This window comes from Carcharodon carcharias, chromosome 2 (genome assembly GCF_017639515.1).
Source record: "Carcharodon carcharias isolate sCarCar2 chromosome 2, sCarCar2.pri, whole genome shotgun sequence".
NCBI classification, from domain to species: domain Eukaryota; kingdom Metazoa; phylum Chordata; class Chondrichthyes; order Lamniformes; family Lamnidae; genus Carcharodon; species Carcharodon carcharias.
This window is the reverse complement of record NC_054468.1, coordinates 9,715,694-9,740,476: the sequence shown is the minus strand read 5'-3', so window position 1 is coordinate 9,740,476 and position 24,783 is coordinate 9,715,694. Positions and strand designations below refer to the sequence as shown.

The following is a 24,783-nucleotide window of genomic DNA, read 5'->3' as shown; positions in this document are numbered from 1 at the left end:
GAGCAGTGTAGCTCAGTGTGTATGGACAGTGTGAGTGAGCAGTGTAGCTCAGTGTGTATGGACAGTGATCAGTGAGCAGAGTAGCTCAGTGTGTATGGACTGTGTGAGTGAGCAGTGTAGCTCAGTGTGTATGGACAGTGTGAGTGAGCAGTGTAGCTCAGTGTGTATGGACAGTGTGAGTGAGCAGTGTAGCTCAGTGTGTATGGACAGTGATCAGTGAGCAGTGTAGCTCAGTGTGTATGGACAGTGATCAGTGAGCAGTGTAGCTCAGTGTGTATGGACAGTGATCAGTGAGCAGTGTAGCTCAGTGTGTATGGACAGTGATCAGTGAGAAGTGTAGCTCAGTGTGTATGGACTGTGTGAGTGAGCTTTGAAGCTCAGTGTGTATGGACAGTGATCAGTGAGCAGTGTAGCTCAGTGTGTATGGACAGTGTGAGTGAGCAGTGTAGCTCAGTGTGTATGGACAGTGTGAGTGAGCAGTGTAGCTCAGTGTGTATGGACAGTGTGAGTGAGCAGTGTAGCTCAGTGTGTATGGACAGTGTGAGTGAGCAGTGTAGCTCAGTGTGTATGGACAGTGTGAGTGAGCAGTGTAGCTCAGTGTGTATGGACAGTGATCAGTGAGCAGTGTAGCTCAGTGTGTATGGACAGTGATCAGTGAGCAGTGTAGCTCAGTGTGTATGGACAGTGATCAGTGAGCAGTGTAGCTCAGTGTGTATGGACAGTGATCAGTGAGCAGTGTAGCTCAGTGTGTATGGACAGTGATCAGTGAGCAGTGTAGCTCAGTGTGTATGGACAGTGATCAGTGAGCAGTGTAGCTCAGTGTGTATGGACAGTGATCAGTGAGCAGTGTAGCTCAGTGTGTATGGACAGTGATCAGTGAGCAGAGTAGCTCAGTGTGTATGGACAGTGTGAGTGAGCAGTGTAGCTCAGTGTGTATGGACAGTGTGAGTGAGCAGTGTAGCTCAGTGTGTATGGACAGTGATCAGTGAGCAGTGTAGCTCAGTGTGTATGGACAGTGATCAGTGAGCAGTGTAGCTCAGTGTGTATGGACAGTGATCAGTGAGCAGTGTAGCTCAGTGTGTATGGACAGTGATCAGTGAGCAGTGTAGCTCAGTGTGTATGGACAGTGATCAGTGAGCAGTGTAGCTCAGTGTGTATGGACAGTGATCAGTGAGAAGTGTAGCTCAGTGTGTATGGACTGTGTGAGTGAGCTTTGTAGCTCAGTGTGTATGGACAGTGATCAGTGAGCAGTGTAGCTCAGTGTGTATGGACAGTGTGAGTTAGCAGTGTAGCTCAATGTGTATGGACAGTGTGAGTGAGCAGTGTAGCTCAGTGTGTATGGACAGTGTGAGTGAGCAGTGTAGCTCAGTGTGTATGGACAGTGTGAGTGAGCAGTGTAGCTCAGTGTGTATGGACAGTGTGAGTGAGCAGTGTAGCTCAGTGTGTATGGACAGTGATCAGTGAGCAGTGTAGCTCAGTGTGTATGGACAGTGATCAGTGAGCAGTGTAGCTCAGTGTGTATGGACAGTGATCAGTGAGCAGTGTAGCTCAGTGTGTATGGACAGTGATCAGTGAGCAGTGTAGCTCAGTGTGTATGGACAGTGATCAGTGAGCAGTGTAGCTCAGTGTGTATGGACAGTGATCAGTGAGCAGTGTAGCTCAGTGTGTATGGACAGTGTGAGTGAGCAGTGTAGCTCAGTGTGTATGGACAGTGATCAGTGAGCAGTGTAGCTCAGTGTGTATGGACAGTGTGAGTGAGCAGTGTAGCTCAGTGTGTATGGACAGTGATGAGTGAGCAGTGTAGCTCAGTGTGTATGGACAGTGTGAGTGAGCACTGTAGCTCAGTGTGTATGGACAGTGATCAGTGAGCAGTGTAGCTCAGTGTGTATGGACAGTGATCAGTGAGCAGTGTAGCTCAGTGTGTATGGACAGTGATCAGTGAGCAGTGTAGCTCAGTGTGTATGGACAGTGTGAGTGAGCAGTGTAGCTCAGTGTGTATGGACAGTGTGAGTGAGCAGTGTAGCTCAGTGTGTATGGACAGTGATCAGTGAGCAGTGTAGCTCAGTGTGTATGGACAGTGTGAGTGAGCAGTGTAGCTCAGTGTGTATGGACAGTGTGAGTGAGCAGTGTAGCTCAGTGTGTATGGACAGTGTGAGTGAGCAGTGTAGCTCAGTGTGTATGGACAGTGTGAGTGAGCAGTGTAGCTCAGTGTGTATGGACAGTGTGAGTGAGCAGTGTAGCTCAGTGTGTATGGACAGTGATCAGTGAGCAGTGTAGCTCAGTGTGTATGGACAGTGATCAGTGAGCAGTGTAGCTCAGTGTGTATGGACAGTGATCAGTGAGCAGTGTAGCTCAGTGTGTATGGACAGTGATCAGTGAGCAGTGTAGCTCAGTGTGTATGGACAGTGATCAGTGAGCAGTGTAGCTCAGTGTGTATGGACAGTGATCAGTGAGCAGTGTAGCTCAGTGTGTATGGACAGTGATCAGTGAGCAGTGTAGCTCAGTGTGTATGGACAGTGTGAGTGAGCAGTGTAGCTCAGTGTGTATGGACAGTGATCAGTGAGCAGTGTAGCTCAGTGTGTATGGACAGTGTGAGTGAGCAGTGTAGCTCAGTGTGTATGGACAGTGATCAGTGAGCAGTGTAGCTCAGTGTGTATGGACAGTGATCAGTGAGCAGTGTAGCTCAGTGTGTATGGACAGTGATCAGTGAGCAGTGTAGCTCAGTGTGTATGGACAGTGATCAGTGAGCAGTGTAGCTCAGTGTGTATGGACAGTGTGAGTGAGCAGTGTAGCTCAGTGTGTATGGACAGTGTGAGTGAGCAGTGTAGCTCAGTGTGTATGGACAGTGATCAGTGAGCAGTGTCGCTCACTGTGTATGGACAGTGTGAGTGAGCAGTGTAGCTCAGTGTGTATGGACAGTGCTCAGTGAGCAGTGTAGCTCAGTGTGTATGGACAGTGTGAGTGAGCAGTGTAGCTCAGTGTGTATGGACAGTGATCAGTGAGCAGTGTAGCTCAGTGTGTATGGACAGTGTTAGTGAGCAGTGTAGCTCAGTGTGTATGGACAGTGTGAGTGAGCATTGTAGCTCAGTGTGTATGGACAGTGTGAGTGAGCAGTGTAGCTCAGTGTGTAGGGACAGTGATCAGTGAGCAGTGTAGCTCAGTGTGTATGGACAGTGATCAGTGAGCAGTGTAGCTCAGTGTGTATGGACAGTGTGAGTGAGCAGTGTAGCTCAGTGTGTATGGACAGTGCTCAGTGAGCAGTGTAGCTCAGTGTGTATGGACCGTGTTCAGTGAGCAGTGTAGCTCAGTGTGTATGGACAGTGATCAGTGAGCAGTGTAGCTCAGTGTGTATGGACAGTGTGAGTGAGCAGTGTAGCTCAGTGTGTATGGACAGTGATCAGTGAGCAGTGTAGCTCAGTGTGTATGGACAGTGATCAGTGAGCAGTGTAGCTCAGTGTGTATGGACAGTGTGAGTGAGCAGTGTAGCTCAGTGTGTATGGACAGTGATCAGTGAGCAGTGTAGCTCAGTGTGTATGGACAGTGTGAGTGAGCAGTGTAGCTCAGTGTGTATGGACAGTGATCAGTGAGCAGTGTAGCTCAGTGTTTATGGACAGTGTGAGTGAGCAGTGTAGCTCAGTGTGTATGGACAGTGATCAGTGAGCAGTGTAGCTCAGTGTGTAGGGACAGTGATCAGTGAGCAGTGTAGCTCAGTGTTTATGGACAGTGTGAGTGAGCAGTGTAGCTCAGTGTGTATGGACAGTGATCAGTGAGCAGTGTAGCTCAGTGTGTATGGACAGTGTGAGTGAGCAGTGTAGCTCAGTGTGTATGGACAGTGTGAGTGAGCAGTGTAGCTCAGTGTGTATGGACAGTGATCAGTGAGCAGTGTAGCTCAGTGTGTATGGACAGTGATCAGTGTGCAGTGTAACTCAGTGTGTATGGACAGTGATCAGTGAACAGTGTAGCTCAGTGTGTATGGACAGTGATCAGTGAGCAGTGTAGCTCAGTGTGTATGGACAGTGTGAGTGAGCAGTGTAGCTCAGTGTGTATGGACAGTGTGAGTGAGCAGTGTAGCTCAGTGTGTATGGACAGTGTGAGTGAGCAGTGTAGCTCAGTGTGTATGGACAGTGATCAGTGTGCAGTGTAACTCAGTGTGCATGGACAGTGATCTGTGAGCCGTGTAGCTCAGTGTGTATGGACAGTGATCAGTGAGCAGTGTAGCTCAGTGTGTATGGACAGTGTGAGTGAGCAGTGTAGCTCAGTGTGTATGGACAGTGATCAGTGAGCAGTGTAGCTCAGTGTGCATGGACAGTGATCAGTGAGCAGTGTAGCTCAGTGTGTATGGACAGTGTGAGTGAGCAGTGTAGCTCAGTGTGTATGGACAGTGTGAGTGAGCAGTGTAGCTCAGTGTGTATGTACAGTGATCAGTGAGCAGTGTAGCTCAGTGTGTATGGACAGTGATCAGTGAGCTTTGTAGCTCAGTGTGTATGGACAGTGATCAGTGAGCAGTGTAGCTCAGTGTGTATGGACAGTGATCAGTGAGCAGTGTAGCTCAGTGTGCATGGACAGTGATCAGTGAGCAGTGTAGCTCAGTGTGTATGGACAGTGTGAGTGAGCAGTGTAGCTCAGTGTGTATGGACAGTGTGAGTGAGCAGTGTAGCTCAGTGTGTATGTACAGTGATCAGTGAGCAGTGTAGCTCAGTGTGTATGGACAGTGATCAGTGAGCAGTGTAGCTCAGTGTGTATGGACAGTGTGAGTGAGCAGTGTAGCTCAGTGTGTATGTACAGTGATCAGTGAGCAGTGTAGCTCAGTGTGTATGGACAGTGATCAGTGAGTGGGACTTGGCACAAGTTGCGACATGGGCAGCAATCTGTTTAACGTTAGCTGAAGTTCATGGAGGTTGGAAGGTTTTTTTTTAACAACAGTCACATGTTTTATCAACATCAGCCACCAGCTGTTGGAAGCCCAAATCTTCCAGAACTTTCTCAGTCAGACTCACAAAGTGGTTATAGGGTTCAATTATGTGGACAGTCTGCACTGTCTGAGTTGTATTCCCACGTGTATAGAGGATTAAGAAGCGATTTGACCAAAGTGTTTAAGATGATTGAAGGAAGATGATTTAAGATTATAAAAGGGAGTCCCGAACAAGGGAGCAGAACCTTAAAATTAGGGCCAGGCCAATCAGGGGGTGATGTCAAGAAGCACTTCCTCACACAAAGGGGGGTGGAAATCTGGAACTCTCTCCCCCCCACCCCCCCACAAAGAGCTGTTGTGTTTGGGGGTCAATTGAAAATGTCAAAACGGAGATTGGTTCTGTAAACCTTACCCAATAGAAACTACCCAACCTGAGTAATTGGAGACGAGGTGCATATCAGAGATGAAGTGAATAATGGAAGAGACTGGATGGATTGAGTGTCTTACCGAACTCTCGTCCTCCATCTCCAGCGTGTAGGTAATCTGTTCTTCTGCTGATGAACCATCTGGTCGGTTCCACTGTAACGCCACCCATGTGACTCCTGCACGGACCAATCGAGGGGCTGCAGGCGTCTGTGGGAGGTTCCCTGTTGTGTAACAGACCACTTCCTGGCTGAAACCACTGTGAGCGGGAGACAGGGTGGAGAGAGAGAGATTGAGGGAGGGAGAAAGAGAGGGGAGAGAGAGAGAGACAAAGAGCGAGGAGAGAGAGAGAGACGGGAGAGAGAGAGAGAAAGAGCGAGGAGAGAGAGAGAGAGAGAGGGGAGAGAAAGAGAGAAAGAGAGAGGGGAGAGAGAGAGAGAAAGAGCGAGGAGAGAGAGAGAGAGAGAGGGGAGAGAAAGAGAGAAAGAGAGAGGGGAGAGAGAAAGAGAGAGGGGAGAGAGAAAGAGAGAGGGGAGAGAGAGAGAGAAAGAGCGAGGAGAGAGAGAGAGAGACAGGGGAGAGAGAGAGAGAAAAAGCGAGGAGAGAGAGAGAGAGAGGGGAGAGAGAGAGAGAAAGAGCGAGGAGAGAGAGAGAGAGAGGGGAGAGAAAGAGAGAAAGAGCGAGGAGAGAGAGAAAGAGAGAGGGGAGAGAGAGAGAAAGAGCGAGGAGAGGGAGAGAGAGAGGGGAGAGAGAGAGAAAGAGCGAGGAGAGGGGAGAGAGAGAGAGAAAGAGCGAGGAGGGAGAGAGAGAGAGTGAGGGAGAGAGAGGGGTCGTGAGAGAGGGGGTGAGGGAGAGAGGGGGCAAGAGAGAGGGGGCAAGAGAGGGGTTGGCGAGAGAAGGGGTGGTGGGGGGCACGAGAGAGGGGAGAGTGAGGCGGGTTGGAGGGGGTTGGTGAGGTGGGGGGACGAGAGGTGGGAGGCGAGAGGGGGAGTGTGAGGGGGGGAGAGAGGGAGAGAGGGAGAGGGAGAGAGGGGGTGAGGGAGAGAGGGGTCGTGAGAGAGGGGGCGAGGGAGAGAGGGGGCAAGGGTCAGAGGGGGCGAGGGAGAGAGGGGGTCGAGGGAGAGAGGGTGGGCGAGGGAGAGAGGGTGGGCGAGGAGAGAGGGGGGGCGAGATAGAGGGGGCAAGAGAGAGGGGGCGAGTGGGGGGCGAGAGAGGGGGGCGAGAGAGAGAGGGGAGGGCGAGGTGGGTTGGAGGGGGTGGCGAGGGGCGAACGAGAGGTGGGAGGGGGGAACGAGAGGGGGTGGGGTCGAGAGGGGGTGGGGCGAGAGAGAGGATAGGGAGGGAGGGGAGGGGAGTGGGGAGAGGGGAGGGAGGAGGAGGGGAGGGGAGTGGGGAGAGAGGGGAGGGGAGGGTGGGGGAGGGGAGAGAGGGGGAGAGAGGATAGGGGAGGGGAGGAGGGAGAGAGGGGAGGGTGAAGAGAGGAGAGAGGAGAGGGGAGGGTAGTGGGGAGAGGGGAGGGAGGAGGAGGGGAGGGGAGTGGGGAGAGGGGAGGGAGGAGGAGGGGAGGGGAGTGGGGAGAGAGGTGAGGGGAGGGTAGTGGGGAGAGGGGAGGGAGGAGGAGGGTAGGGAGAGAGGGGAGAGAGGTGAGGGGAGGGTAGTGAGGAGAGAGGGGAGGGGAGGGTAGTGGGGAGAGGGGAGGGAGGAGGAGGGTAGGGAGAGAGGGGAGAGAGGGGAGGGGAGGGTAGTGGGGAGAGGGGAGGGAGGAGGAGGGTAGGGAGAGAGGGGAGAGAGGTGAGGGGAGGGTAGGGAGGGAGGGGAGGGAGGAGGAGGGGAGGGGAGTGGGGAGAGAGGGGAGGGGAGGGTGGGGGAGGGGAGAGAGGGGAGGGTGAAGAGAGGAGAGAGGAGAGGGGAGGGTAGGGAGGGAGGGGAGGGAGGAGGAGGGGAGGGGAGTGGGGAGAGAGGGGAGGGTGAAGAGAGGAGAGAGGAGAGGGGAGGGTAGGGAGGGAGGGGAGGGAGGAGGAGGGGAGGGTGAAGAGAGGAGAGAGGAGAGGGGAGGGTAGGGAGGGAGGGGAGGGAGGAGGAGGGGAGGGTGAAGAGAGGAGAGAGGAGAGGGGAGGGTAGGGAGGGAGGGGAGGGAGGAGGAGGGGAGGGTGAAGAGAGGAGAGAGGAGAGGGGAGGGTAGGGAGGGAGGGGAGGGAGGAGGAGGGGAGGGTGAAGAGAGGAGAGAGGAGAGGGGAGGGTAGGGAGGGAGGGGAGGGAGGAGGAGGGGAGGGGAGTGGGGAGAGAGGGGAGGGGAGGGTGGGGGAGGGGAGAGAGGGGGAGAGGGGAGGGTGAAGAGAGGAGAGAGGAGAGGGGAGGGTAGGGAGGGAGGGGAGGGGGAGAGAGGGGAAGGTAGAGAAGGGAGGGGAGAGAAGGGAGGGGAGGGGGGTGGGGCAGAGAGGGCAGAGGGGCAGTGAGATGGGAGAGAGAGAGGAGAGGGAAGAAATAGAAAGAAGGAGGGAGAGGAGGACAGAGAGTGCAAGAGAGATCAAGAGATTAGGGGGAAGGGGGAAGGGAGAGGGGAGGAGAGGGGGGAGAGAGAAGAGGGGGAGGGGAGAGGGGGAGGGAGAGGGGCAAGAGGGCAAGTGGGGGGGTGAGGGGGTGAGAGGGGTGGTGTGGGGCAGAGCAGGATGGATGGGGTGGGGAGAAGGAATGAGGGTAAGTGAGAAAGAGATAGTGAGATGGAGAGGGTTAGAAAGGGGCAGAGAAACAGAGGGAGGGGAGAGACAGACAGACAGATATTGAAAGAGTGAGATAGAGAAATACGGAAAGAGCAAAAGAGAAAGATAAAGAAAGTGAGAGTGAGAGAGAGGCAGGTACAGAGGGATAAACACATGGGAGGCAGCGATACAGAGAAAGAGGGAAGTAGGGTAAGAGAGCAACAATATACAGAGAGAAAGAAAGAGATAGAAATATGCAGAGATAGAGTGAGACAGAGATAGTGACGTTGAAGGTATAAGATAGAGAGAGAGAGGGATAGATGCGTTACAGTGGAGACAATGAGGATGAGAAAAATAAAGCGGGAAAGATACAGGGAGAGAGAAATGAGACAAAAAGAGAGCGGAGTGAACAAATGGAACATAAAATTTGACAATCAGGATGAACAGAGAGGAAGTAGAGGGTTAAAGATAAAGAGTGAGAATTAGAAAAACAACAGGTGTTTGGTGGGGCAGGGAGGGGGGGAAGGAAATAAATCAATAATTGTCCAAAGGCTTCGATTTCTGTTACTAGGGTCACCCAGCAGCTGCTTGGTAGCTGATGCAGTGAATGGAGAGTGTGCAAGTGTGTGTGTGCACACGTATGAGTTGCATGTACAAGGGTTTTACAGGGGAGATGTTGGGTGGATGATTCTCCTCATGGGGGAATCTGGAATCTGGAACTGGGGGGCTCAGTTCAAGATGGAGATGAGAAGAAATGTTTCCTTTCAGAGGGTCATTAATCTTTGGGAGTTCTCTTCTCCAGACAGCAGTGCAGGACGGGTCATTAAATATATTCAAGGCTTAGATAGAGAGATTTTTGATTAACAAGAGATTCGAGGTGGCAGGAAGGGAAGGGGAGTTGAGGCCACTATCAGATCAGCCATTACCTTACTGAATGGCAGAGCAAGCTTGAGGGGCTGAATGGCCTCCTCCTGTTCCTAAATGATACAACTGAGCTTGTTAGGCCATTTTAAAAGGACGTTTAAGAGTCAACCACATTGCTGTGGGTCTGGAGTCACATGTAGGCCAGACCAGGTAAGGACAGCAGATTCCCTTCCCTAAAGGACATTAGTGAACCAGATGGATTCTTACAACAATCAGCAATGGTTTTGTGATCACCATTAGACTAGCTTTTCAATTCCACATTGAGTGAATTCAGAATCCACCAGCCTTGGTGGGATTAGAACCTGTGTCCCAGAACATTAGCTGGGGGTCTCTGACATTAGTCATCATCACTAGTCCAGTGACATTACCATTACACCACCATCTCCCCACAGTTGCTGTACCTTCACTGTCGCTGGGTCAAAATTCTGGAACTCCCTTCCTCACATGGTTCATGCCATTCTTACCTCCTAAACCCACCACCGGCAGCACTGAGGACAGGGGCATTTAACACCATCTTTCACTCCCTCCAACGACACACAGTAGCAGCAGTGTGTACCATCTACAAGGTGCACTGCAGGGATTCACCAAGGCCCCTTAGAAAGCACCTTCCAAAGCCACGACCACTACCATCTAGAAGGACAAGGGCAGCAGACAGATGGGCACACCACCACCTGGAAGTTCCCCTCCAAACCATTCACCATCCTGACTTGGAAATGTATCACTGTTCCTTCACTGTCGCTGGGTCAAAATCCTGGAACTCCCTCCCTAACAGCACTGTGGGTGTACCTACACCATATGGACTGCAGCGGTTCAAGAAGGCAGCTCACCACCATCTTCTCAAGGGCAATTAGGGATGGGCAATAAATGCTGGCCCAGCCAGCAAAGCCCACATCCCGTGAATGAATAAAAAAAAATAATGAAATTATGAGTGTACAAGTGCACGAGTGTGCATGGGTGTGAGTGTATGAGCACGTCTCTGTGTGAAAACTGCATGTCAGGAATCAACGGCATCAATGCTGTCTACAGCCCCAGTAAAATCAACATGTAATGTCTCATTTCCTTCGCGCAGCAGACTGGAGAATGTCCAGACGATGGAGTGTCAACCTGCAGATTCTGCCAATCCGATCTATGAAACCATAGGCAGCCTGTTCTACTTGTGTTCATATCTCTTACTCGCTGGTGTGTCCTGTTTGATTTCCATGGGGGTGATGCTTAACGCCTGGACCAAGATATCGCTAGGGGTCACTGCTGAAAAATAAGGGGTCGCTTATTTAAGACAGAGATGAGGAGAAATTTTTCTCTCTGAGGGTTGTGAATCTTTGGAACTCTCTTCCTCAAAAGACAGTGGAAGCAGAGTCTTTAAGTATGTTTAAGGCAGAGCTAGATAGATTCTTGATAAACAAGGGGGTGAAAGGTTATCAGGGTAAGGCAGGAGGTTACAATCAGACCAGCCACGATCTTACTGAATGGTGCAGCAGGCTCAAGGGGCCGAGTGGCCTTACTCCTGCCCCTAATTCATAAGTTCATATGACATGGTTTTAACCTTCACAAAGTAGACTTAGTTACATGCATATCTATCAACAGGCATTCATCGAATTATACAGAAATAACAGCACAGAATCAGGCCATTTGGCCCAACTGGTCCATGCTAGTGTTTATGCTCCACACAAGCCTCCTACCACACCCTCTTCATCACACCCTATCAATATATCCTTCTGTTTCCTTTCTCTTGGGTGTTTATCCAGCTTCCCTTAAATGCATCTATACCATTCACCTGAACTATTTCTGTGGTAGTGGCATCCACATTCTTAGCACTTTCAGAATAAAGATGCTTTTCCTGAATTCCCTGTTTGATTTATCGATGATTATCTTATATTGATGGCTCCTTGTCTGGTCTGAGGGTGGTGGGTTGAGAAAAAGATGATGATGGAGCTGTCAGATTGTGAAAAATCCATCTGGTTCACTAATGTCCTTTAGGGAAGGGAATCTGCTGTCCTTCTCAGGTTTGGCCTACATGTGACTCCAGACCCACAGCAACATGGCTGACTCTTAATGTCCTTTCAGAACGGTTGATCAAGTCACCCCATGGTAGAAATGATAGCTGCAACAAACGGTTCATCATCATCTTCTGGAGAGAACCAGAGATGCTCCAAAAATGCCACCTTTGCCAATGTCACCCATTCCAATTACTGAAGGGTTGGTGTGTCGCTATAGCATAAGACGTTGGGCTTCACCTGGTGACCAAATGGTGCACAACAAATTTCCACAAACAGCTGCATGAAAAATTGGAGGGAACAGGTTTCTTGGGAATGTCTCCTATCCATATTTCTGGATCTGATTTAGAAGAGAAACGAGGTCACCCACCTGGTACCGATATCATTGCACGCTGCTAACCGAAAGGTGTAACCAATGGCCGGTAAGAGTTTGGTTAGTTTATAGTGCCGCTGGCTACCAAAGTAACATTCCCGAAATCTGTTGTTCCGTTTCCCCTAAACACAAGGAATGGAGAGAGACCATTTAGATCAATAGCCACGTGGTTCATGCCAGTCTTACCACCTAAACCCGCCAACGGCAGCAATGAGGACAGGGGCATTTAATACCATCTTTTAATCCCTCCACCGACACACAGTAGCAGCAGTGTGTACCATCTACAAGATGCACGACAGTAACTCAACAAGGCTCTTTCCACAGCACCTTCCAAACCAGTGACCTCTACCATCTGGAAGGACAAGGGCAGCAGATACATGGGAACATCACCAAGTTCCTCTCCAAGTCACTCACCATCCTGACTTGGAAATATATTGTTGTTCCTTCATGGTCACTGGGTCACAAACCTGGGACTCTCTAACAGCACTGTGGGTCTACCTACACCACATGGACTGCAGCGATTGAAGAAGGCAGCTCACCACCACCTTCTGGTGTATGATCAATTATCTCAGCTCCAGGACATCACTGCAGGAGTTCCGCAGGGTAATGTCCTCAGCCCAACCATCTCCATCAATGACCTTCCTTCCATCATAAGGTCGGAAGTGGGGATGTTCGCTGATGACTGCACAATGTTCAGCACCATTCACGACTCCTCAGATACTGAAGCAGTCCATGTCCAAATGCAGCAAGACCTGGACAATATCCAGGCTTAGGCTGACAAGTGGCAAGTAACATTCACAGCACACAAGTGCTAGGCAATGACCATCTTCAGCAAGAGAGAATCTAACCATTGCCCCTTGGGGCAGAATTTTCCCCCCGTTGGTGGGGAGGGGAGTTTAAGAGTGGGCGCACAGGCACACCTCTGATCAACGCCCCGATTGGAGGCGTGCCGCCATTTTACATGGGTGGGCCAATTAAGGCCTGCCCGGGGAGATGTCCGCATGGAAGCGCTGTGCTCCCCCCTGTGCAGACAGGAGTGGGGGTGGGATTCCCTGAGCCGAGAGTGCGCTCTTACGCGCATGCGCACAATAGAGCGACTCATCTCCCTGAGGCTAAGTGCAGCCTCAGGGAGATTGGCTCTACTGTCAAAAATATTAAAAATAGAAAAAAAAAATTCCCTGACATGTCCCCTCATGTGACACTGTCACGTGAGTTGGGACATGTCCATCACTTTTAAATACAATTTAATTAAATTTTTTAAAACCTACATGAAGCCTCATCCTGCCGGTGGATGAGGTTTGATGCTTTTCCTATTGTCTGCCTGCCTTAAGGTTGGATGGGCAGGTCCATTAATTAGTTTATTGACTCTGTCAATGGCCTCAATTGGCCATTGACAGGTCGGCAGGTGCACAGCTGATTCTGTTGAGCCCCCCACTTCCTGAAAATTTAAATGGGGCGCGGTGAGATTGGGAGTTCCGCCTGACATCATTTTACATGTCGGTGAGTGGGCCCCACCCCCTGCTCGCTGACTGGGAAAGCCTGGCCTTGATGTTCAATGTCATTACCATCACTGAATCCCCCACTATCAACATCCTGGGGGTTACTATTGACCAGAAACTGAACTGGACTAGCCATATAAATACGGTGGCTGCAAGAGTAGGTCAGAGGCTGGGAATCCTGCGGCAAGTAACTCACCTCCTGACTCCCCAAAGCCTGTCCACCATCTACAAGGCACAAGTCAGGAGTGTGATGGAATACTCTCCACTCGCCTGGATGAGTGCAGCTCCCACAACACTCAAGAAGCTCAACACCATCCATGACAAAGTAGCCCACTTGATTGGCACCACATCCACAAACATTCACTCCCTCCACCGCTGTCGCACAGTAGCAGCAGTGTGTACCATCTACAAGATGCACTGCAGGGATTCACCAAGGTTCCTTCGACAGCACCTTCCAAACCCACAACCACTAACATCTAGAAGGACAAGGGCAGCTGATAGATGGGAACACCGCCAACCGGAAGTTCCTCTCCAAGCTACTAATCATCCTGACTTGGAAATATATTGGCCGTTCCTTCACTGTCGCTGGGTCAAAATCCTAGAATTCCCTCCCTAACAGCACAGTGGGTGTACCTACACCACATGGACTGCAGCGGCTCAAGAAGGCAGCTCACCACCACCTTCCCAAGGGCAACTAGGGATGGGCAATAAATGCTAGCCCAGCCAGCGACACCCACAACTTGAGAATGAATTGTTAACATCCCTGGCTGTGTGGTTTTTGCAATGATGAGGGAATGTCAGTGTGGGCTGACTCTTGGTCAACTGAATGTACAGGGTGGGGAAAAGGGAGGCTGATGGGTAGAAATGGTGGGTTCAGCCTCTGTACTGCTGATGTTCATGGAGTCTGTTTGTCACTGTTGACATTTTCTGGTTAGCGTCTGCTGAAATTCCTGGCCCACCAAGGCACAAAGGTTAACTAATTAGGCAGGATGGTTGGGGGAGAAGAGCAACGCTGCCTCGGTTGTGATCCCCCACTTTCCCCCACCCTTCAAATTCCATTGGGGGGTGGGGTGGGGGTGAAGAGGCACTTCACATTCACAGTGTCATATGATTGAGCAGAAGCCCCTAGATGACATCAAAAGCAACTTTTATATTTAGCCACCTTTAACATGGCAAAACGTTACAAGGAACTTCATTGGAGCAAATTATCAACAAAATCTGACACCCGGATACCTAATTAAATATTAGGATAGGTGACCAATAGCTTGGCCAAAGAGAAGGGTTTTAAGGAGCATCTTAAAGGAGAAGAAAGGGGTAGAGAGGCAATGAGCGCAGTGTGAGATGGATGAACAGGGCTTGGCAAGAGTTCGGACACGGGCAGGCTTATGTTTCCGGGGGTGGAAAATGTCCTCACCCCAGTTGGAATTCTCCGTACTTCCTGCCTCCCTTGTCCCCGGCTTTATTGAGGGCGGAACCTCGTGGAGGTGATGGGTGCTTGAGTTGCTGGCTAGAGCGCCTTGGTTCAGGAAGGCCAAAGCATTTTGTTCCGCTCAAGCACTTGACAGGCCTGTGGTGGGCCTTACCCAGGATCAAGGATCCCGGGGGTAGACATCCCATCTGCCAAGAGCTGCCAGCCTGTGGGGGCAGGAGAAGTGGAGCTAGCTGCTGGTATGACACCCACCCGGGGCCTAGGCTCATTGCTGAATACCAGGCCAGATGTGGGTGGTGGCCAGAGGAAGGGCCATGGGGGATGGGAGAGAGAGGGCAGCAAGGACAGGGGGAGGGGTCTCTGCAGGCTGCCTCCCCAATGCTGGATATCTTGCTCAGGCATTGAGAGCATTGAACGAGAAACCACCCCACACCCACCCCACCCGCCCCCATCCCACACCCGGAACCTCTCAACCCCAACCCTGACGCCTTCGCCCCCACCCCACCCCTCACCCTACCACCCCTCACCCCACCCCTCACCCCTTCGCGCCCACCCCAACCCACAATTAACCCACATGGGTTTGTTGGTGGTGCTCTCCGCATTGTGAGCTCCCTACCCACCACTGGATCAATCCCAGCGGCAGCAGAAGGAGGCCCTTAAGTGGACATTAATTTCCCTTTTTATGGGCAGGAAGCTAATCCCCAGGCCTTCTCACCACGGACTCAACTGTGGTGGAAAAAGGAGCGTGGCGGCGCCTGCACCTGTCTGATTCAACGTCCCCCTGGCACCAAACCTGCCACAGGGGGAAGGGCACAGGGAGATTCCACCCTGCGTTAATGAGAGTGGCTCCTCTTGGAGGAGCTGGGTGGGGAGGGGAGTTATTTAGAAACTTCTAAATGCTAATGATCTCCGCGAACCTCTGGCGAAGGAGTGAGTGAATGTTTTCAGGAGACCAGGACGAGCACCATTGCTGACCCTGACACATAAACACTCACCTCCACCCCAGGCCGCTGAGAACCTCCCACCTCCTTGATGAGAAAGGAACTGGGGGTTGGGTGATCCAGCCTAAAAGAAAAGGGACCCTCTGAAGCTCTCAAGGAGTGGCAGAATGAGCTCGACAAGTTGACTAACCTTCCCTCAAGGTACGAAAACAAAAAAGTAGCTGGAAAAACTCAGCAGGTCTGACAGCATCCGTGGAGGGGGGGAGACAGAGTTAACGCTTCGAGTCCGACTTCTCTTTAGCGCTGAAGAAGAGTCACATGGACTCGAAACATTAACTCTGTCTCTCTCTCTCTGTCCACAGACGCTGTCAGGCCTGCTGAGTTTTCCAGCATCCGCAGTTATTTCGCTTTCCTCAAGGCATATTTTATTCTACAGCTTTAATCCCAGTCAAAAATGGTCACGGAAGGGGGAAATAATCAATGATTTCCAATGGAAACTGGACCGGCTCTTATGGGAAACAAACCTGCTGAGCTACGGGGATCGAGTGGGGGAGGGGGTCCAACTGGATTGCTCCACAGAGACCCAACATGGACTCAATGGGCCCAATGGCCTCTTGCTGTGCTGTAAATGACTCTTTATCAATTGCTAATGTTTTGAGCAGATTTATTGTAAAAAATATTAATGTTTCTTGCTTTAACGATATTTTAAAATTATTTCTATGTCAAAAGAGTCTAGGATTCTTAAGAAAAATAAAAGGCAATTTACTTGGGAACTGAAACGATTCTGCTGTCAATATTCCCAAGGATGAGTTAATGAACACTCACCTCATCCCACTCCAGCAGGTAGCTGGTAATTTTTGATCCATTATCGACAGGTGCCTGGGTGAGAATTAAAACACAAAGGGAGCGAGGTTTACAATTGACTCATGTGTAATGAAACTCAATGTAGAACTCAGCCAGTTTACTGCACAGGTAGAGGCCATTTGGCACATCATGTCTGCACTGGATCTCTGGAACAGCAAAGGCAAAATGATCCCACTGCCCCATTCTCTCCAGATAGCCCTGTACCAGTCTCAAACTAATCACACTAGCCAACACTCTCCCCATAGCCTTGTACCAATTCCACACAAATTCCAGTGTTCTGCTCTCTCACCATAGCCCTGTGACAATTCCGAAACTAATTGGCAGCTCTGCACCAGTACTGTACCCAAGTGTTATACAGTGACAGACCTGTCCCCACCAGTACTGTACCCCATTGTTATACAGTGACAGACCTGTCATCACTAGTACTGTACACCAGTGTTATACAGTGACAGAGCTGTCCCCACCAGTACTGTACTCCAGTGTTATACAATGACAGACCTGTCTTCACCAGTACTGTATCCTAGTGTTATACAGTGACAGACCTGTCCCCACCAGTACTGTACCCCATTGATATACAGTGACAGACCTGTCTTCACCAGTACTGTACTCCAGTGTTATACAGTGACAGACCTGTCCCCACCAGTACTGTACCCCAGTGTTATACAGTGACAGACCTGTCCCCACCCGTACTGCACCCCAGTGTTATACAGTGACAGACCTGTCCCCACCCGTACTGTACCCCAGTGTTATACAGTGACAGACCTGTCCCCACCAGTACTGTACCCCAGTGTTATACAGCGACAGACCTGTCCCCACCAGTACCGTACTCCAGTGTTATACAGAGACAGACCTGTCCCCACCAGTACTGTACCCCATTGTTATACAGTGACAGACCTGTCTTCACCAGTACTGTACTCCAGTGTTATACAGTGATAGGCCTGTCCCCACCAGTACTGTACCCCAGTGTTATACAGTGACAGACCTGTCCCCACCAGTACTGTAACCCAGTGTTATAAAGTTACAGACCCGTCCCCACAAGTACTGTGCCCCAGTGTTATACAGTGACAGACCTGTCCCCACCAGTACTGTACTCCAGTGTTAAACAGTGACAGACCCGTCCCCACCAGTACTGTACACCAGTGTTGTACAATGACAGACCTGTCCCCACCAGTACTGTACCCCAGTGTTATACAGTGACAGACCCGTCCCCAACAGTATTGTAAACCAGTGTTACACAGCGACAGACCCGGCCCACCAGTACTGTACCCCAGTGTTATACAGTGACAGACCTGTCCCCACCAGGACTGTACCCCAGTGTTATACAGTGACAGACCTGTCCCCACCAGTACTGTACCCCAGTGTTATACAGTGACAGAAATGTCCCCACCAGGAATGTACCCCAGTGTTATTCAGTGACAGACCTGTCCCCACCAGTAATGTCCCCCAGTGTTATACAGTGACAGACCCGTCCCCACCAGTACTACACCCCAGTGTTATACAGTGACAGACCCGTCCCCACCAGTACTGTACCCCAGTGTTATACACTGACAGACCCGTCCCCACCAGTACTGTACCCCAGTGTTATACAGTGACAGACCCGTCCCCACCAGTACTGTACCCCAGTGTTATAGTGACAGACCTGTCCCCAACAGTACTGTACCCCAGTGTTATACAGTGACAGACCTGTCCCCACTAGTACTGTACCCCAGTGTTACACAGCGACAGACCCGTCCCCACCAGTACTGAACCCCAGTGTTATACAGTGACAGACCTGTCCCCACCAGTACTGTAACCCAGTGTTATAAAGTTACAGACCCGTCCCCACAAGTACTGTGCACCAGTGTTATACAGTGACAGACCTGTCCCACCAGTACTGTACTCCAGTGTTACACAGTGACAGACCTGTCCCCACCAGTACTGTACACCAGTGTTGTACAATGACAGACCTGTCCCCACCAGTACTGTACCCCAGTGTTATACAGTGACAGACCCGTCCCCAACAGTACTGTACCCCAGTGTTACACAGCGAAAGACCCATCCCCACCAGTACTGTACCCCAGTGTTATACAGTGACAGACCTGTCCCCACCAGTACTGTACCCCAGTGTTATACAGTGACAGAAATGTCCCCACCAGGAATGTACCCCAGTGTTATTCAGTGACAGACCTGTCCCCACCAGTAATGTCCCCCAGTGTTATACAGTGACAGACTCGTCCCCACCAGTACTGCACCCCAGTGTTATACAGTGACAGACCCGTCCCCACCAGTACTGTACCCCAGTGTTATACAGTGACAGACCAGTCCCCACGAGTACTGTACCCCAGTGTTATACAGTGACAAACCTGTCCCCACCAGTACTGTACCCCAGTGTTACACAGCGACAGACCCGTCCCCACCAGTACTGAACCCCAGTGTAATACAGTGACAGACCTGTCCCCACCAGTACTGTACCCCAGTGCTATACAGTGACAGACCCGTCCCCACCTGTACTGTACCACAGTGTTATACAGTGACAGACCCGTCCCCACCAGTACTGTACCCCAGTGTTATACAGTGACAGACCCGTCCCGACCAGTACTGTACCCCAGTGTTATAAAGTGACAGACCCGTCCCCACCAGTACTGTACCACAGTGTTATACAGTGACAGACCTGTCCCCACCAGTACTGTACCCCAGTGTTATACAGTGACAGACCCGGCCCCACCAGTACTGTACCACAGTGTTATACAGTGACAGACCTGTCCCCACCAGTACTGTAATCCAGGGTTATACAGTGACAGACCTGTACCCACCAGTACTGTACCCCAGTGTTATACAGTGAAAAACCTGTCCCCACCAGTACTGTACCCCAGTGTTATACAATGACAGACCTGTCCACACCAATACTGTACCCCAGTGTTATACAGTGACAGACCCGTCCCCACCAGTACTGTACCCCAGTGTTATACAGTGAAAGACCTGTCCCCACCAGTACTGTACCCGTGTTATACAGTGACAGACCCGTCACCAACAGTACTGTACCCGTGTTATACAGTGACAGACCCGTCCCTACAAGTACTGTACCCCAGTGTTACACAGTGACAGACCAGTCACCAACAGTATTGTACCCCAGTGTTATACAGTAACAGACCCGTCCCCACCAGTACTGTACCCCAGTGTTATACATTGACAGACCTGTCCCCACCAGTACTGTACCCCAGTGTTATAAAGTGACAGACCTGTCCCCACCAGTACTGTACCCCAGTGTTATACAGTGACAGACCAATCACCAACAGTAGTGTACCCCAGTGTTATACAGTGACAGACCAGTCCCCACCAGTACTGTACCCCAGTGTTATACAGTGACAGACCTGTCCCCACCAGTACTGTACCCCAGTGTTATACAGTGACAGACCCGTCCCCACCAGTACTGTACCCCAGTGTTATACAGTGACAGACCTGTCCCCAAAAGTACTGTACCCCAGTGTTATACAGTGACAGACCCATCCCCAGCAGTACTGTTCCCCAGTGTTATATAGTGACAGACCTGTCCCCACCAGTACTGTACCCCAGTGTTATACAGTGACAGACCTGTCCCCACCAGTACTGTACCCCAGTGTTATACAGTGACAGACGTGTCCCCACCAGTACTGTACCCCAGTGTTATACAGTGACAGACCCGTCCCCACCAGTACTGTACCCCAGTGTTATACAGTGACAGACCTGTCCCCACCAGTACTGTACCCCAGTGTTATACAGTGACAGACCTGTCCCCACCAGTACTGTACCCCAGTGTTGTACACTGATAGACCTGTCCCCACCAGTACTGTACACCAGTGTTATACAGAGACAGACGCGTCCCCACCAGTACTGTACCCCAGAGTTATACAGTGACAGACACGTCCCCACCAGTACTGTACCCCAGTGTTATAAAGTGACAGACATGCCCCCACCAGTACTGTACACCAGTGTTATACAGTGACAGACCTGCCCCCACCAGTACTGTACCCCAGTGTTATACAGTGACAGACACGTCCCCACCAGTATTGTACCCCAGTGTTATACAGTGACAGACCTGTCCCCACCAGTACTGTACCCCAGTGTTATATAGTGACAGACCTGTCCCCACCTGTACTGTACCCCAGTGTTATACAGTGACAGACCTGTCCCCACCAGTACTGTACCCCAGTGTTATACAGTGACAGACCCGTCCCCACCAGTACTGTACTCCAGTGTTATATAGTGACAGAACTGTCCCCACCAGTACTGCACTCCAGTGTTATACAGTGACATACACATCCCCACCAGTACGGTACCCCAGTGTTATACAGTGACAGACCTGTCCCCACCAGTACTGTACCCCAGTGTTATACAGTGACAGACCCGTCCCCACCAGTAATGTACCCCAGTGTTATACAGTGACAGACCTGTCCCCACCAGTGCTGTACCCCAGTGGTATACAGTGACACACCCGTCCCCTCCGTACTGTACCCCCGTGTTATACAGTGACAGACCTGTCCCAACCAGTACTGTACCTCAGTGTTATACAGTGACAGACCCGTCCCCACCAGTACTGTACCCCAGTGTTATACAGTGACAGACCTGACCCACCAGTACTGTACCTCAGTGTTATACAGTGACAGACCTGTCCCCACCAGTACTGTACCCCAGTGTTATACAGTGACAGACCCGTCCCCATCAGTACTGTACCCCAGTGTTATACACTGACAGACCTGTCCCCACCAGTACTGTACCCCAGTGTTATACAGTGACAGACCCATCCCCACCAGTACTGTACTCCAGTGTTATACAGTGACAGACCTGTCCCCACCAGTACTGTACCCCAGTGTTATACAGTGACAGACCAGTCCCCACCAGTACTGTACCCCAGTGTTATATAATGACAGACCTGTCCCAACCAGTACTGTACCCCAGTGTTATACAGTGACAGACCTGTCCCCGCCAGTACAGTACCCCAGTGTTTTACAGTGACAGACCTGTCCCCACCAGTACTGTACCCCAGTGTTATACAGAGACAGACCTGTCCCCACCAGTACTGTACCCCAGTGTTATACAGAGACAGACCCGTCCCCACCAGTACTGTACCCCAGTGTTATACAGAGAGAGACCCGTCCCCACCAGTACTGTACCCCAGTGTTATACAGTGACAGACCTGTCCCCACCAGTACTGTACCCCAGTGTTATACAGTGACAGACCTGTCCCCACCAGTATTGTACCCCAGTGTTATACAGTGACAGACCTGTCCCCACCAGTACTGTACACCAGTGTTATATAGTGACAGACCTGTCCCCACCTGTACTGTACCCCAGTGTTATACAGTGACAGACCTGTCCCCACCAGTACTGTACCCCAGTGTTATACAATGACAGACCTGTCCACACCAATACTGTACCCCAGTGTTATACAGTGACAGACCCGTCCCCACCAGTACTGTACCCCAGTGTTATACAGTGACAGACCCGTCCCCACCAGTACTGTACCCCAGTGTTATACAGTGACAGACCTGTCCCCACCAGTACTGTACCCGTGTTATACAGTGACAGACCCGTCACCAACAGTACTGTACCCGTGTTATACAGTGACAGACCCGTCCCCACCAGTACTGTACCCCAGTGTTATACAGTGACAGACCAGTCACCAACAGTATTGTACCCCAGTGTTATACAGTGACAGACGTGTCCCCACCAGTACTGTACCCCAGTGTTATACAGTGACAGACCTGTCCCCACCAGTACTGTACCTCAGTGTTATACAGTGACAGACCCGTCCCCACCAGTACTGTACCCCAGTGTTATACAGTGACAGACCTGTCCCCACCAGTACTGTACCCCAGTGTTATACAGTGACAGACCTGCCCCCACCAGTACTGTACCCCAGTGTTATACAGTGACAGACACGTCCCCACCAGTATTGTACCCCAGTGTTATACAGTGACAGACCTGTCCCCACCAGTACTGTACCCCAGTGTTATATAGTGACAGACCTGTCCCCACCTGTACTGTACCCCAGTGTTATACAGTGACAGACCTGTCCCCACCAGTACTGTACCCCAGTGTTATACAGTGACAGACCCGTCCCCACCAGTACTGTACTCCAGTGTTATATAGTGACAGAACTGTCCCCACCAGTACTGCACTCCAGTGTTATACAGTGACATACACATCCCCACCAGTACGGTACCCCAGTGTTATACAGTGACAGACCTGTCCCCACCAGTACTGTACCCCAGTGTTATACAGTGACAGACCTGTCCCCACCAGTACTGTACCCCAGTGTTATACAGTGACAGACCTGTCCCCACCAGTGCTGTACCCCAGTGGTATACAGTGACAGACCTGTCACCACCAGTACTGTACCCCAGTGTTACACAGTGACAGACCTGTCCCAACCAGTACTGTACCTCAGTGTTATACAGTGACAGACCCGTCCCCACCAGTACTGTACCCCAGTGTTATACAGTGACAGACCTGACCCACCAGTACTGTACCTCAGTGTTATACAGTGACAGACCTGTCCCCACCAGTACTGTACCCCAGTGTTATACAGTGACAGACCCGTCCCCATCAGTACTGTACCCCAGTGTTATACACTGACAGACCTGTCCCCACCAGTACTGTACCCCAGTGTTATACAGTGACAGACCCATCCCCACCAGTACTGTACTCCAGTGTTATACAGTGACAGACCTGTCCCCACCAGTACTGTACCCCAGTGTTATACAGTGACAGACCAGTCCCCACCAGTACTGTACCCCAGTGTTATATAATGACAGACCTGTCCCAACCAGTACTGTACCCCAGTGTTATACAGTGACAGACCTGTCCCCGCCAGTACAGTACCCCAGTGTTTTACAGTGACAGAACTGTCCCCACCAGTACTGTACCCCAGTGTTATACAGAGACAGACCTGTCCCCACCAGTACTGTACCCCAGTGTTATACAGAGACAGACCCGTCCCCACCAGTACTGTACCCCAGTGTTATACAGAGAGAGTCCCGTCCCCACCAGTACTGTACCCCAGTGTTATACAGTGACAGACCTGTCCCCACCAGTACTGTACCCCAGTGTTATATAGTGACAGACCTGTCCCCACCTGTACTGTACCCCAGTGTTATACAGTGACAGACCTGTCCCCACCAGTACTGTACTCCAGTGTTATACAATGACAGACCTGTCCCCACCAGTACTGTACCCCAGTGTTATACAATGACAGACCTGTCCACACCAATACTGTACCCCAGTGTTATACAGTGACAGACCCGTCCCCACCAGTACTGTACCCCAGTGTTATACAGTGACAGACCCGTCCCCACCAGTACTGTACCCCAGTGTTATACAGTGACAGACCCGTCCCCACCAGTACTGTACCCCAGTGTTATACAGTGACAGACCAGTCACCAACAGTATTGTACCCCAGTGTTATACAGTGACAGACGTGTCCCCACCAGTACTGTACCCCAGTGTTATACAGTGACAGACCTGTCCCCACCAGTACTGTACCTCAGTGTTATACAGTGACAGACCCGTCCCCACCAGTACTGTACCCCAGTGTTATACACTGACAGACCTGTCCCCACCAGTACTGTACCCCAGTGTTATACAGTGACAGACCTGTCCCCACCAGTACTGTACCTCAGTGTTATACAGTGACAGACCTGTCCCCACCAGCACTGTACCCCAGTGTTATACAGTGACAGACCTGTCCCCACCAGTACTGTACCCCAGTGTTATACAGTGACAGACCTGTCCCCACCAGTACTGTACCCCAGTGTTATACAGTGACAGACCCATCCCCACTAGTACTGTACTCCAGTGTTATACATTGACAGACCTGTCCCCACCAGTACTGTACCCCAGTGTTATACAGTGACAGACCCGTCCCCACCAGTACTGTACCCCAGTGTTATACACTGTGATAATCTAGTCTTTGTAACCTGTCCTCAGTGTTTAATGCTTTTAGTCCCAGTATCATCTCTTACCTTCCATTGTACAGTCAGTGTGCTTTTGGTCCGATGAGAGAGTTTTGGTGGGGATGGAGTATCTGGGGCACAGCTCTGAGTGGTGAAGCTGACAGGTTCCGAATATGATCCTTTCACTGAATTGTAGATTGTGGAAACTCTGGGAAGCAAGAGGTGAGAGGCAGCATGATAACCAAGGATCAACAGAGGTCAGTCTGGACAGCTTTCTCTCCCCCCAAATCTCTAACATTTTTATTCCTGATAGACTTAGTTTAACAAAGATGAATTCTATTTTATGCCACAGTGATCTTTCTCCGTAGTGTTACTCCCAGAGATGTTCTAAAGATTAAGTTTCAACATCTAGAGGCTACAGGGCAGTCCCAACAACCCGAGAATAACCACAAGTGAATTTCGAGTTGTAAGAATTTTCCACCTTAACCCAAATTTCTCAGTTGAAATCAATATTCTGGGGTGTTACCAATCAGAATTTTGTTTGCAAACAATCCATGTGAATATTGCTGAAAATAGAGACAACTTGCTGAAACTTTTCATCTTGCGCTCATCAGGACGAACACAAGAATGCCAAAAGTTTCAAACAATCACAACAATTTATACTACAGGAGAAAAGGGAGCTGATTGGTTGGCAAGTGGACTCAGATTGGCTGAGCCAATGCCATGGGGAAATCACAGGCAGCCATAGGCTTCCCAGGTTTCTGGGTAACTCAAAAAAGTTGCAAGTCTTGAGCACATTCCTTTAGTTTGCAGCG

The 24,783-nt window shown here is 50.9% G+C and overlaps 1 protein-coding gene across 1 annotated transcript in view; it reads right to left on the bottom strand.

Moving 5' to 3' along the window:
• The window catches only part of fndc3ba (fibronectin type III domain containing 3Ba), a 444,633-nt gene that overhangs the window by 138,678 nt on the left and 281,172 nt on the right, over positions 1 to 24,783 (bottom strand). The window contains exons 10-13 of the mRNA XM_041204259.1: positions 24,038 to 24,176; positions 16,020 to 16,073; positions 11,323 to 11,447; positions 5,420 to 5,594 (exon numbers count right to left, since the gene is read on the bottom strand). Of these exons, the coding sequence (XP_041060193.1) occupies positions 5,420 to 5,594; positions 11,323 to 11,447; positions 16,020 to 16,073; positions 24,038 to 24,176 (493 nt within the window). The remainder of the gene's footprint in view (positions 1 to 5,419; positions 5,595 to 11,322; positions 11,448 to 16,019; positions 16,074 to 24,037; positions 24,177 to 24,783) is intronic.